Genomic DNA, 15,000 nt, shown 5'->3' with positions numbered 1-15,000 from the left:
CAATTAAGTTTCTCTAGAATGAATGAACTTTCAAAAAAAATTTTGGACTAATTATACATGTATCACGTTTACTTTATTGAATGAACTTTGACGCTGGCAAAAAAGTGTTATGTTTCAGTTTTTCTCAGACATTAAAAATCATTACTCAGACATTTATATCACGTCTATTTTATTGAATGAACTTTAGAAAAAACTTTTGAACTTTTCAGATTCTCAAACATGAACGAAATACGAAAAAAAGAAATCATTACTCAGACATTAATATCACGTCTACTTCATTGAATGAACTTTAGAAAAAAACTTTTGAACTTTGACGCTTGCAAAAAAAAGTGTAATGTTTCAGGTTCTCAGACATTAAAAATCATTACTCAGACATTTATATCACGTCTACTTTATTGACTAACGCTTTTCTTTTTATTGAAGTACTTTGTTATCGCGTTTGTCCTGAACGCCGCATTACTCGCGCCCTGACTGTTTGAGTGTCTCTTCCGTTTCCTGCTGCAATCTGCCCGAGTACTTGGGACGGGAGTTATGAATATGGCTTCCTCGTCCTCGTCTTCGTTCTCGTCTTGGAGATCTTGGCCAACACCTTGCTCGGGAGCTGTGTCTTCCTCAGAAGTGATGACCGGCAACCTTTCCCAGACATTCGTGACGAGGTGTTGCTTGTTCTCACTCAACAGGCCGAGTGCCGTGCATATTCGCTTCCGCTCGGCCAAGGCCTCGGCGGTGCCATACGTGCCCAGCGACATATGATGATCTTTGAGATTTTCGGACAGCATTCGCATGTAGGCCTTAAGGTTGGCGCGAACGGAAGGTTCGTCGCTCGTTCGCAATTTGTCATAGCACTCCTTGAGCTCTATTTCCGTCGTCCGGACCCAAGCGTTTTCGAATGCTATTCTCGCAGCCTCTCGGCGTTTATGCTCTCGGGCTTGCCTTTGCTCCTCCTCATATCGGTCCAGTTCCCTCGTGACTGCACTAGGCAACGGTTCTTCGGGATTCGAGGAGATGAGTTCCGCGTTCTGAGTGGACACGCCCTTAGTTCTGAGCAGGGTCTTGCGCCGTTTGTGCTGCTCCTTTCTGTCCTCTTCCGCTCTGTGCCTCTTGGCCCTCTCGGTCTGGAGCATGTGCAATACCTGCCTGTGACGAAGGCTATCTGGCTGCAGGCCTCTGAGATGTTCCTCAAGGGCGTACAAGACGTCACCCGCGTGACTGGCATCTGACTGGCTATCTGAAGCTTCCGAGTCGCTTTGCTCGTCTTGGTCCTCTACAGGAACTGGCGCGGTGTTCTCGGTCATTACCTCCTCCAACGATACCGACTGTAGTGCTTCTTTCTCGCTCTGCTTTAAGGCACCGTCTTCGTACAACGAACGCTCTTCGTCTGTTTCTGATTGGTCCTCCTCGTCGGTTTCACGATGTTGTGTCTCTTGGGCTTTTCGTGTTGCCCAGATCAGGCATTCCATTGGGTGCTTTTTCAACCAAGTAGCCGCACGTTTTGTGGGGTTCGCCAGTCTCTTGAACTGGTACGTGCTGAGCCTTCTGTCCATGGCGGGTTGATCAGACGGTCCAAAGTCGAGCTTTTTCTGACAAGTTATCAACATGGGACAGCGGTTGATGAAAGATTTTGCCCTCTGATACTTCACGTCGTGTGCGGAATAACCACCCTGTGTCAACGTTTTCCAGTCGTCGATATCTAGGGTTGATTCTGTAGCCTCGTCCAAGAATATGACCTCGGTGAATGGCGTAATCATCGATTTATTAAAGGCACGCTGTTTGGTAACCGTGGCTACGTTTCCGTGATGTACGAGGCTGAGGATCGGGAAAAACAGGCTTGTTTTGCCGCTGTTAGCGTCTCCGACTAGACACAACACCTTGTCCTTGTGTTTTTTCTTATTGTAGTTTAGGAGTTTGACAAACTCTTCGCAGAAGCCACATACGTCGTCAGGAGTGAGACTGTTTTCCAAAATCTGGCGAAAGTATTTTGCGTCGGGAATTTGGTTTGGCTCGTACGGGCAAAACGCTCTGGGTGATACCTTGCCTATTTGGTGTTCTTCGATGGCGTCCTCGACGAAATTCCTTCCTTTCAATGACCAGCAAGCGCCGTTGTTCACTTCGATGAGATCGTAATCCACGGTTAGTGGTCGAAACAGCTCACAATAAGGATCCGACAACAGGTCAATGATTTTCTTCATCTGCGGAAGCATCCGCGACTTAAACTGCTCATTGGTGGCCAAGGTGTTTACGAAAGCCCTTGTCTCGCACTTGTATGAAAACGTGAACGTGGATCTGGGATCTTTCTTGTAGATTTTTCCTCTGTAGGTAGCATAGCCAAGTTTTCCCATGGCGATTGCTATATCGTTAACCAGGATCGCGAGTTTATTTGACAGCATCTTTTCGTCGTCGCACGGTGGCTGGCTGGTGGACGCCTGCGACGTCGCCGTGTTGGACTCGAAGCCAAATTTGTCCAGTTGTAGCTTTGCCGCGGTCAGACGTTCGATTGCTTTCAGCAAGGACGCGTGAAACTTCTGATTAACCAGGGTCACTCGCACGACGTTTTCACTGCCACAATCGTCTAACTCCTGGGTGCATAAGCAATCCTCACCGATCAGCTTCCTGGCCTCGTCTCTGTAGGAGTGTTTGTAAGATGATCTCACAAGGTCTCGCATGAAAGGATTTTTATGATCTTTGAACACTTTGTAAAGTTCTGCCGTGGCTGGAGATTCCTTTCCATCCTGGAACTGCACCTGTCGAATACAAATTAAATGGGACAATGTCTCAGAACATTTTCACGATTTGTTTTGCTACCTGCAGCACTGTGATTGTGCTTGTTCCTTTTCTTTTTATCTCGCTTTACATTGGATTGCTAGACACATCTCAAGGAGAGCTCTCAAAGAAAGATACGACATTCGTTACCTGGGTTGCTGTGACATCCAGTCCGCAATTTAGCAGGGCCTTGTGAACCGAAATTGGGCTGGCAGGGGCGCCATTTATTGTAGTCAACGCAACCCAGTATGAGATTGCGGGGCACAGTGATTTGTTTATACTCGTCAAGTTCCCTTCGAGCCACTGTTGCGTCATGGAACTTGGAATGTCATCGCCAGAACTACTCTCATCGTCTGTTTCTTCGTTGATGCAACAGTGTTTCTTCTCTTGGCTCGAAATGGCGCTAAAGAAAAACGCTGCGTTGTGGATACCTGAAACACAGCACAGTCAAATGCGTTCAATTTCATTTTTGATACTTAAAATGTTTTCCAAATTTCCTCGGAAACAAAGGTATTCCAATAAATACTGACCTGAAATAGCATTGTCGCATGAATCACGTTTGCTGCAAATAGAAGTCCACGCCCTGCCCAAATCTTTATCTTTTGCTTTAAAAATACATTTTGCGCTTATGATGCTGCACCTTCCGCTGATAACTGGTAAGAGATAACACAGTGCAGCGCTCTTTATCCCTTCACTATTTAGCTGTCGGCACGGTTGTCTTGTGCGCTGCATTTTCTCCTGTAGCTCAGATGTTGTAAAATGATTGCGTCTCTTATATAGTGGATCAAAGCAGTGAAATGTTGACACATAAATTTGAAAGCGCTGCCCGTGATAATAATGATCAACGATGCACGAGAGTTTACTATTTCTTTGTCATGTGTTCACTTGCAACTTGTCGTCAAATAGGTGTCACACATCATGTAACTGTCGAATGGGTGTGAAAAGGGGCGTTTCTATTTTTGTACCTTAAGTACGTTTGACTACCAATCCCGCACAATGATTGTGTTTCCCACGGGAAACCCAAAGAAATAACAGATCAAGTCAATGAAACACAACATCGATACGATCGCTTGGCTTGTTTACTCAGTCGAGCCACTCCTGTTGACCCAGCATGGTTTTTGCGATTTAACACTTTTCCGAGATAAACTCGCCATCTAATCAAGGAAATCCAAAGCACAAACAATGCAATCAAGGCTGTTATCGTAAACGGGTAATAGCTCTCTTTGTTGACAATAATTCACAGAAACAACCGGGAAACCTGACACATTTTGTGCAGTGATTTAGGACTAAATTTTAACAGGAATGCATTTAGGATGTTGCTTATGGCAATCCTTCCTCCTTTGTTCACGTCACTGAGATCAGGCTGAGTGACACATGCTTGTAATCTTAGCAACGTGTTACTGGATATTGAAAAGTTATCAGATCTCTGGCAACGAAGACGACATCCATGCAAAAGAGCAAAATTTCTGTCATCAATTAAAATGAGTTACACTATTCGTCCTAACAAGCCACTAACAAGTAACTGTGTCCGCAAAAACCGTCCTTTTCTGCGTATGTTGAACATTTGGTTGACTAAAATCTTGTGTATTTCTGCTTCTTTGCTGCAAAAATTGGGTTTCATTACCTCGGTGTAAAAACCTGTGAAACTCTTTCTTTGTTTTGTTAGCTCGTGGTAGGGTTAGGTTGTTGTTTGATGTTTTTTTGCTCTTTTGTTTTCCTTTGTGCTACGTCATCTGTGATTTTCACAGATTTTTACACCGAGGATGAGCCCAAAAATTAAGCTAAACCAGTGAAGCACCACGTGTCCGGGAAATCTGGAAAATCCGCGTTTTCTGTGCACGCCGAAAGCTGTTTGACTAAAATCGTAACATGAAGGCTTGACTGCTGATAAAACTCAAGCCGAACCAGGAAAGAAACTTGTGCCCGGGAAATCCGGAAAATCCGCCTTTTCCGTGCATGCCAAAAAGTCATTGAACTGAAATCAATGTTATTAAGGAATGACCGCAGATAATACTCAAGCCGAACCAGTGAAAGGCCTTGTGTCCGGGAAATCCGGAAACTCCGCCTTTTTCGTGCATGCCGAACAGTTCTTAGAATGAAATCAAATAATAATAATAATAATAATAATAATAATAATGAAATCAAAGGCATTAAGGAATGACCGCTGATAAAACTCAAGCCGAACCAGGGACGAAGCTTGTGTCCGGGAAATCCGGAAAATCCGTGTTTTCCGTGCATGCCGAAAAGTTCTTAGAATGAAATCAAATAATAATAATAATAATAATAATAATAATAATAATAATAATAATGAAATCAAAGGCATTAAGGAATGACCGCTGATAAAACTCAAGCCGAACCAGGGAAGAAGCTTGTGTCCGGGAAATCCGGAAAATCCGTGTTTTCCGTGCATGCCGAAAAGTTCTTAGAATGAAATCAAATAATAATAATAATAATAATAATAATAATAATAATAATAATAATGAAATCAAAGGCATTAAGGAATGACCGCTGATAAAACTCAAGCCGAACCAGGGACGAAGCTTGTGTCCGGGAAATCCGGAAAATCCGTGTTTTCCGTGCATGCCGAAAAGTTCTTAGAATGAAATCAAATAATAATGATAATAATAATAATAATAATAATAAATGAAATCAAAGGCATTAAGGAATGACCGCTGATAAAACTCAAGCCGAACCAGGAGAGAAGCTTGTGTCCGGGAAATCCGGAAAATCCGTCTTTTCCGTGCATGCCGAAAAGTTCTTAGAATGAAATCAAATAATAATAATAATAATAATAATAATAATAATAATAATAATAATAATAATAATGAATGAAATCAAAGGCATTAAGGAATGACCGCTGATAAAACTCAAGCCGAACCAGGGAAGAGACTTGTGCCCGGGAAATCCGGAAAATCCGCCTTTTCCGTGCATGTCAAAAAGTGATTGCACTGAAATCAATGGAATTAAGGATTCACTGCTGATAAAACTCAAGTCGAACCAGGGAAGAGCCATCTCACCGGGAAATCCGGAAAATCCGTCTTTTCCGTGCATACCAAAACGTTATTCACACCACAGGTAAACAATTTTGGTGATTACGGAAAATATGGATTTTACGGATTTCCCGGAGATATGAATATTTAATGATTAAACTTGCAGTAACGACTGACTGCTGTCTATCACAAACTTTTACTTGACCACGGAAAATACGGATTTCACGGATTTCCCGGAGATATGAATATTTAATGATTAAACTTGCAGTAACGACTGACTGCTGTCTGTGACAAACTTTTACTTGACCACGGAAAATACGGATTTCACGGATTTCCCGGAGATATGAATATTTAATATATTCTAATATAATATATTACTTCTCTTTTTTTCTGTAAGTATCTATATATATATATATATATATATATAGATACTTACAGAAAAAAAGAGAAGTAATATATTATATTAGAATATATTAAATATTCATATCTCCGGGAAATCCGTGAAATCCGTATTTTCCGTGGTCAAGTAAAAGTTTGTCACAGACAGCAGTCAGTCGTTACTGCAAGTTTAATCATTTTTTTCTGTAAGTATCTATATATATATATATATATATATATATATATATATATATATATATATATATATATATATATATATATATATATAGATACTTACAGAAAAAAAGAAAAGTAATATATTATATTAGAATATATTAACATGGAATTACATTAAATATTCATATCTCCGGGAAATCCGTGAAATCCGTATTTTCCGTGGTCAAGTAAAAGTTTGTGATAGACAGCAGTCAGTCGTTACTGCAAGTTTAATCATTAAATATTCATATCTCCGGGAAATCCGTGAAATCCGTATTTTCCGTGGTCAAGTAAAAGTTTGTCACAGACAGGAGTCAATCGTTACTGCAAGTTTAATCATTAAATATTCATATCTCCGGGAAATCCGTAAAATCCGTATTTTCCGTAATCACCAAAATTGTTTACCTGTGGTGTGAATAACTTTTTGGCATGCACGGAAAAGACGGATTTTCCGGATTTCCCGGTGAGAAGGCTCTTCCCTGGTTCGACTTGAGTTTTATCAGCAGTGAATTCTTAATTCCATTGATTTCAGTGCAATCACTTTTTTGGCATGCACGGAAAAGACGGATTTTCCGGATTTCCCGGACATAAGCTTCTTCTCTGGTTCGGCTTGAGTTTTATCAGCGGTCATTCCTTAATGCCTTTGATTTCATTTGTTATTATTATTATTATTATTATTATTATTATTTGATTTCATTCCAAGAACTTTTCGGCATGCACGGAAAAGACGGATTTTCCGGATTTCCCGGACACAAGCTTCTTCCCTGGTTCGGCTTGAGTTTTATCAGTGGTCATTCCTTAATGCCTTTGATTTCATTTATTATTATTATTATTATTATTATTATTATTATTATTATTATTATTATTTGATTTCATTCCAAGAACTTTTCGGCATGCACGGAGAACACGGATTTTCCGGATTTCCCGGACACAAGCTTCTTTCCTGGTTCGGCTTGAGTTTTATCAGCGGTCATTCCTTAATGCCTTTGATTTCATTCATTATTATTATTATTATTATTATTATTATTATTATTATTATTATTATTATTATTATTATTATTTGATTTCATTCTAAGAACTTTTCGGCATGCACGGAAAAGATGGATTTTCCGGATTTCCCGGACACAAGCTTCTTCCCTGGTTCGGCTTGAGTTTTATCAGCGGTCATTCCTTAATGCCTTTGATTTCATTTATTATTATTATTATTATTATTATTTAATTTCATTCTAAGAACTTTTCGGCATTAACGGAAAACACGGATTTTCCGGATTTCCCGGACACAAGCTTCTTCCCTGGTTCGGCTTGAGTTTTATCAGCGGTCATTCCTTAATGCCTTTGATTTCATTACTATTATTATTATTATTATTATTATTTGATTTCATTCTAAGAACTTTTCGGCAGACACGGAAAACACGGATTTTCCGGATTTCCCGGACACAAGGCTCTTCCCTGGTTCGGCTTGAGTTTTATCAGCGGTCATTCCTTAATGCCTTTGATTTCATTCATTATTATTATTATTATTATTATTATTATTATTATTATTATTATTATTATTATTATTTGATTTCATTCTAAGAACTTTTCGGCATGCACGGAAAAGGCGGATTTTCCGGATTTCCCGGACACAAGGCTCTTCCCTGGTTCGGCTTGAGCTTTATCAGCGGTCATTCCTTAATGCCTTTGATTTCATTCATTATTATTATTATTATTATTATTATTATTATTATTATTATTATTATTATTATTATTATTATTTGATTTCATTCTAAGAACTTTTCGGCAGGCACGGAAAAGGCGGATTTTCCGGATTTCCCGGACACAAGGCTTTTCCCTGGTTCGGCTTGAGTATTATCAGCGGTCATTCCTTGATGCCATTGATGTCATTTCAATCATTTTTCGGCATGCACGGTAAACGCGGATTTTCCGGATTTCTCGGCGACAAGGCTCTTCCCTGGTTCGACTTGAGTTTTATCAGCATTGATTTCAGTCTAATAAATTTTCGGCACATAATACGTGCCTATCTGCAACGAAAACACTAAAGGAACCGGGAAGTACGGGAAACGATCTTGTTCTTCTTCTTCTTCTTCTTCTTCTTCTTCTTCTTCTTCTTCTTCTTCTTCTTCTTCTTCTTCTTCTTCTTCTTCTGTTACACTTATCTTCATCCAATAGTTTTGTTGTATCTATTGTTCCTGGAGCGAAATGGGCCCTTGATGCCCAAGTTAAAGCGATATTCATTTTAAAAATTAACTCTAATCTTGCTTTGTATCTTTTTGTTTTCTTTTTAGTAGGTTTTGCAATTTCTGATGCAGAAGGCCCTTTTGGACAACACAATGGAGATAACAAACCGAAACGCATGCGCACATCGTTTAAAAATCATCAACTAAGGGCGATGAAAGCCTACTTTGCAATGAACCACAACCCTGACGCAAAGGACTTGAAACAACTATCACAAAAGACTGGACTCTCGAAACGAGTTTTACAGGTTTGGTTTCAGAATGCTCGCGCTAAATACCGCAGGACAGTGTGTAATCCGCAGGCCCGAGACTTGTCGCCTGAGTCACACGACCAATCCTCGCCAGTCAGCGCGATTTTAGAAGCCGGAATTGTTTGACGAACAGGATCATTTGGATACAAGATCTTGCGACGAAGGAGGGCCCTGTCCAATCTTCTCCGGATCAATTAGTCAACGGCAAACTTCTCCGTGGTTTTGGCAGAATCACCGAAAGGCCATGCAGGGAAGCAATTTTAAGTTTGAATCCAATTAATCCTGATGGATTATACATTCGCGAAGAAACATCACAATTCAACTTCTTCAATTTTAATTATTTTAGCATTTTGGGTTGACTATGTTGTGGCCCTCAAATATTTATTGTTTTTCTGGTATGGCGTTAACATCCAGAGATTTAGACAAGCCTTTAATGTTTATTTCAAGAGAAAGGTTGCCGGCTTACTGTATACTCCCGAAGAAACAAATTCAAACGAACTGTACTGGTTAAGTATTATCTATTGCTTTTCTACTCTCTATATTTACAACACCGAATTAGGTGAACAGCTTGAACCAACTTTTATGTTATCAAAAGAAAGTTTAATCCCTGCCTAGTTAAACTGTGAAGGGTTCAATTATTTAGAAGATTCTGATCCGAGTCAGTTCTGACCCTGAAAACCACGAGCTAGTGAACGGAGTTGCGAGCCGGAACATCCCGCAGAATATTTCATCTCAGTATTATTTCCCTACTTTACTTCAAAAGCTTCTTAAACTGTTCAGATTTCAGATTCCATGCGATTTGAGTACGAAGAACTTCCATAATTAACCGGAACTTGCTTTTGAAATCCTGAAAATCTCCAAGTTCTCTCCACGATGACTTTCTGCGTTGACGTTTGGATTTAGCCGTGTCATCATCTATTACAAAATTACAATGAAAACGACTTTGCTAAAAATCCTGAGAACTGAAATTTGTCGCCTGAACTGAATTTCCACCGCTGACTTGCGTTTCACTGTTGGGATTATCACTGAGGTCGATTCCCGCATAACTGGATGAACTTTTAGGAGCCATACGTCACCAAGATATGTAAAAAGGTGACGAGATGTAGAAGCTTTCCTCGCACTTAACTGTATAATTCAGGTGGTTTCAACGCGATTTGAACCCATGACCTCTGCGATACCGCTGCGACCCTCTTCTTCTGATCATGAGCTATGAAGCCACACAGTTGGGAGCAGTTCAATTTGTTGGGCTCATTTGTTCCCGTGAACGATTGCTCAGTTAAGCCTGAAGATCACTTCTACGTTTCGTCTATAACACGCACTTCAAATATGTACATTTCTTTCAAAAAGGTGACAGGTAACGCGTTCGCTAGTTGTTTTTCACATGATCTAAAATTGGACCACTATCGTATCTGCGCATGCGCAAAACGAAGACCGCCTGAAAAATAAAACCGGTAGCGGTATCTCTGGACCCTTCGCCAGAGCGTCGTACCATGACGATTAAGGCCGGGATTTCAACCCGCCATTCTTTTATACTACTCTCGTCGATCCTTCGCTACTTCCAGATTCCTCTTCTCCCCCTCCGTCAAGGTATTGAGTGAGAGAAAAATGTCGGCCAATACACTATATGTGACAGATCCCTTTCCTACGGCAGGCTGTACTTGTAAATACACCAGTGAATAAGAATACAGGGCAGCAAGCTCGATTCTCGGGCTAAAATGTTTCCGCAGCCTTAAGCGGCCTTCACAAGACAAAACAAAGTTGGCAAACTCGTGTTGGCAAACTCACGTTTGCCAATCGTTAACGCGTCAAATACGAGTTTACCAACATGAAAACGTTTGTGAAAAAGTTGGCGAGAACAGAGACAAGTTCTATTTATCGCCAACAGTTTGCCAATATGTTTGATAACTGTTGTTGTCTCAGTCACACACGCTAATTTGAGTTTGCCAACACGAGTTTGCCAACTTAAGTTTGTCGTGTGGAGGCCACTTTAAACCCATATAGGATCCAACGACAAAAGTTGAACTATCATTTTAGTTTTCCATCGACGCAAAAGCAACCCTGCGGGCGACGTCAAGCGGCAGATGTGAAAGAGTCGTGTTGGAGTCTATTACGACGCCTCGGCCGGGTTGGATGGACCCGAGATAAAAGGCGCTAGCACGGGGACACTGGTGTACAGCCCCGACTTACGAACACTTATTACCACCCAGCCCTCTCACATATTAGAGGAAAAACCCCATGTCTAACGGACAAGTCCACATTGATGCTGGCGCATACAGATCGCTTGATCAAGGACAAATTGTTACGGGATACGATTTGGTTGTTAATCGATTAAGATGATAGGACAGTTAGTGATTACTTACCCGGCTTTTGAGCGGAAGGAGGTGTACTGTCTGGATAGAACGGTCGCTTAGCGTTCCTCGAATGCCTTTACTAGTAGTAATCTCGGATTATTGAAGTGCATTCGAAAGTCACTTAGCCTGTATTTCCGTAAGATTTCAAGCTAGAAAACTAAAAAAAAGCAACGTGACACAGGCGAAAACCAACCCTAAGCATGTGACAAAAAGAGACTGTCACCAAATCGAGATCAATACGCGTGCGAGAGTCCATGTAAACAACAAAAGAATCTTCTTTGGTGTTCTTTACAGAGAAAGACCACACAATTACCCAATCTGAACAAAATTAGGGCGCGTTCTCCTTCGATCAAACGCAATAATGTAAGTTACAGTTAGCCATTTATTAATATCGTGATATTAACAGCAGTATGGGCCACTTCCGAGTTCGTGTCTGCCTCCTCTTCAAAACAACTCAAAGTGCGAAGTTTTTCGTATGAAAATTATTTTTTGTTCATATGTAAAGTATTACAATACTACAACATTAGTTTAAGTTGGGAGTTGAAGGTGACAGCTCATGCTCTATTATAGGTAAGAAGTGATGCCATTTTTTATTATGGAAGTGGAGTTTGTTATTTTTCCTCGCAATGAAACGCTCGATTTGGTGCGTTGTTTTGCATTTTGATTCTAATGGGGCAACAGTAGGAAAAGGTTCTGCTTAACTTTGAGCGAAAAATAACGTATTTGCTCTCAAGTATAATGTAGTTAACTAGCGGAATATTGTCATCATCAGTATCCGCAGAAAAAAGCCCAAATAAAATATCTTTAGTGTGGAAGTTTTTAGAGATTAGCTTTTGTGATTTGAGGAGAATGTTCAACTCCTTCCAAAAGGTGCTAACCTTACTTGAGTCAAAAAAGAAGTGTTCCAATGTCTCCAGTTCTTTATTACAGGAATAACATAAGGGGAATCGGCTAAACCAAATTTGAAGAGCATTGTGTCTGTATAACAAATTCTATGAAGTATTTATATTGAAATTCTCTTAACTTTGTATGCAACGTTATTTTAAAGGGCAAAGAAAATATTATTTCCCAGTCTAATTCAAACGTCTCTGTGTTGAACATTTCATTGTATTTTTTCATAGAGGTAGGGTTAGATGAGATTTTAGAAGAAAACGTTTCATACAATAGTTTCGATTGGATCTTTTCAACATCGAGCCTTTCCCCTCCAAGATGCAGTGAAAAACTATCCAAATCTACATGATAATCGAGTAAAGGAGCCGCGTTTTCATTTGTCTTTAAAAATCTACGCCATTCCTCCGGGATGGCATTAAAGAGACTAAAAAGAAAGTAATGATCAATAGGTGAGAGGTGTGCATGTTGTGGGAACAAAGCTGTTTAAAATTGTCATGTGATTAGAAGAACTCCCGAACAGTTATAAAGCCCGCATCAATTAACTTTTGGTTGTAAACTGAGCGGGATTCGATGCAGATGAATCTATTGTTCCATAAAAATTGTTGATAAATCTCCGAGGCTGAGGAAGGGCTTATACAGTTTTAAATTAAGGAGGCCCATGTCATGATGCACTCTTTATAAAATTCTGGAAGGGTTATAGATAACTTGGAATAGTTGAAATTGCAGTGAACAAAAATTTACCACCAACCTTCCTTAGATGAAAATCCAAGAAATACTTCCAACTGACTGCATATGGAGTTAGATACGTCTTAATACACATGATTCTTTGAGCGGAGATCATCGAGATCAAGTCAGGCATTTTAAGTCCACCTTTTTTAAATACAAACGCGCGTTTAACTTTATCTTTACCTTTCCAGACAAAAGAAAATAACAACGGATGTATATTCTTAATAAACTCTTTGTGACTTGAAATTTACGTCAGCTTATACAAGATCTTAGGTAAAGTAAACGATTTAATACTCTGCAATTTTCCAATCAGCTTTAAACCGTACCTCTCCAACTCCATTTTTTTACCGATTTTAATGATTTTTCAATTGATTGAAACTTTAATTTCTAAAACATTGACCGTTTTTATACTAGAGACGCATAATTCGTCCGGGACGAACTTGGGCAAACATTTTTTCTGCGTCTGTTAAATTCGTCTAGTATAAAGACGGCCACAAGACGCATTATGCGTCTGGACGAAGTATCTACTTTAGTGCGTCTTCGAAGACGCACTAAACTGGAAAGCTCGTCCAGACGCATTATGCGTCTAGTGCCCGTCTTTATACTAGACGAATTTAACAGACGCAGAAAAAATGTTTGCCCAAGTTCGTCCCAGACGAATTATGCGTCTTATATAGTTCGTCCCGTCTTTACACTAGACAGCTAATAACACGAGTGACGCATAATTCGTCTGGACGGATTATGCGTCTCTAGTATAAAAACGGCCAATTGATGCATTATAAGTGAAGTAAACACCTAGAATTTTTACACGTCTTTTAAATTCACAAACATCTAGTTCTAAGCTAAAATAATCTCTCCAAGGAGGAGAGACTCAGTTTTATCGTGGTTAATCTTATAATTAAGGCCAGTATGTGTCCCCAATAAATTAACAATATTAAAAACAGTAAGATAAGACTGTTGGTCTCGGACAAAGGTTGTCATATCGTCAGCAAAATTTACTAGTTTAATTTCAATCCCCCCTGCGGTTATTCCTTGTATTCGATGATTGCTGCGATTGGAAATTGCTAACAATTCGAGAACTATAATAAAAAGAGATGACGGTAAAGGATTACCCTGGCGAACTCCTCGTTTAACATGAAAGGATGGGGAGAAAAAGCCATTGTTAACCACGCAACTCGTTATATTCTTGTAAAATGTCCTGATCCATGTTATGAAGGACGCACCGAAGCCTAAAATTTCAAGAGATTTAAAAAGAAAGTCTAACCTAAGAGAGTCGAATCCTTTTCAAAATCGATGGCAGACATTATGCCTTTACATCCCTTCATTTCCGTAAAGTCCATGATATCGTTAATTGTTCTAATCGCGTCAAAAATTGCACGTCCTTTCACAAATGCAGCGCATTTTGATCGTGATGTATTACATATGGTAGGACCTTTTCTAATCTTTTTGCGATAGCCTTCGAGCCAATTTTTACGTCTACATTTACAAGAGAAATTGGTCTCCAGTTTTTAATCAGTCTTCTGTCCCTATCCTTTTTGTATTAAGGTTATAACAGCTTCTTTATGTGAGTTAGATAGTTCACCGTGATCATAAGAGTAATTTAATGAGTCTACCAACAAATTACCAATCTCTGGCCAAAAAAATGATAAAACTCTTTCGAGAGTCCGTCATTCCCGGGACTTTAAAACATTCAGAGTATGTTAACTGGCCATCACATGTTTTCCTCATATCATCATTTAATTTTGGTGAGTAGCATCAGTCTGAATCTCTCTCTTTTCGTCATAAAGATCGGAATAAAAATTGTGAACTTCTTCCAATATGTTATTCGCGTCTGTTATCTCTACACCATCTGAGTTTAGCAACCTCCTAACACAACTTTTATGATTTTCTACGTTAAGAAAATATTTTGTGTTCTTTTCACCTTGTTCGTACCACTTGGCGCGCGACCGAATTATCGACCTTCTCACCATATAATCATATCAGGTTTTCAGGAGAAGGTGCTTCTGCAACTTTTTCCTCGCGTTCCTTTAGTTTTCCTACAATAATTTGGCCAATCTTACTTTTCCTTGCACTTTTTTTAATTTCATTTCAATTTTTCAATTACACGCTTACAATAAGACTTAAAGTCTACAGTACCTCTGATGAAAACAATACATACAAGTTTACAATGCAACAATACTAGTTTATGGCTGCACTATTTAAC

General features: G+C 39.6%; 2 protein-coding genes across 6 annotated transcripts in view; both read left to right on the top strand.

The window, feature by feature from the left end:
• LOC138024120 (uncharacterized) overlaps nt 1-17 on the top strand; it is a gene marked incomplete at its 5' end in the record, with an annotated part of 1,671 nt that extends 1,654 nt beyond the window's left edge. The window contains one exon of the mRNA XM_068871228.1: nt 1-17. This exon is cut by the window's left edge and continues 1,654 nt beyond it. Within this exon, the coding sequence (XP_068727329.1) occupies nt 1-17 (17 nt within the window).
• The window catches only part of LOC138026330 (LIM/homeobox protein Lhx9-like), a 24,618-nt gene extending 15,136 nt beyond the window's left edge, over nt 1-9,482 (top strand). For 3 of the 5 annotated variants that reach the window (XM_068873654.1, XM_068873670.1, XM_068873639.1), the window contains exon 4: nt 8,630-9,482. In XM_068873654.1, coding sequence (XP_068729755.1) covers nt 8,630-8,955 — 326 coding nt within the window. In that variant the 3' untranslated portion in view covers nt 8,956-9,482. The remainder of the gene's footprint in view (nt 1-8,629) is intronic. The other 2 variants (XM_068873662.1, XM_068873647.1) reach the window with 1 other exon arrangement.
• The last annotated feature ends 5,518 nt before the right edge of the window (nt 9,483-15,000 follow it).

The sequence above is a fragment of the Montipora capricornis genome, chromosome 2, assembly GCF_036669925.1.
Source record: "Montipora capricornis isolate CH-2021 chromosome 2, ASM3666992v2, whole genome shotgun sequence".
NCBI lineage: Eukaryota > Metazoa > Cnidaria > Anthozoa > Scleractinia > Acroporidae > Montipora > Montipora capricornis.
The sequence above is the reverse complement of the archived record's forward strand: the minus strand, read 5'-3'. Positions and strand labels throughout refer to the sequence as shown.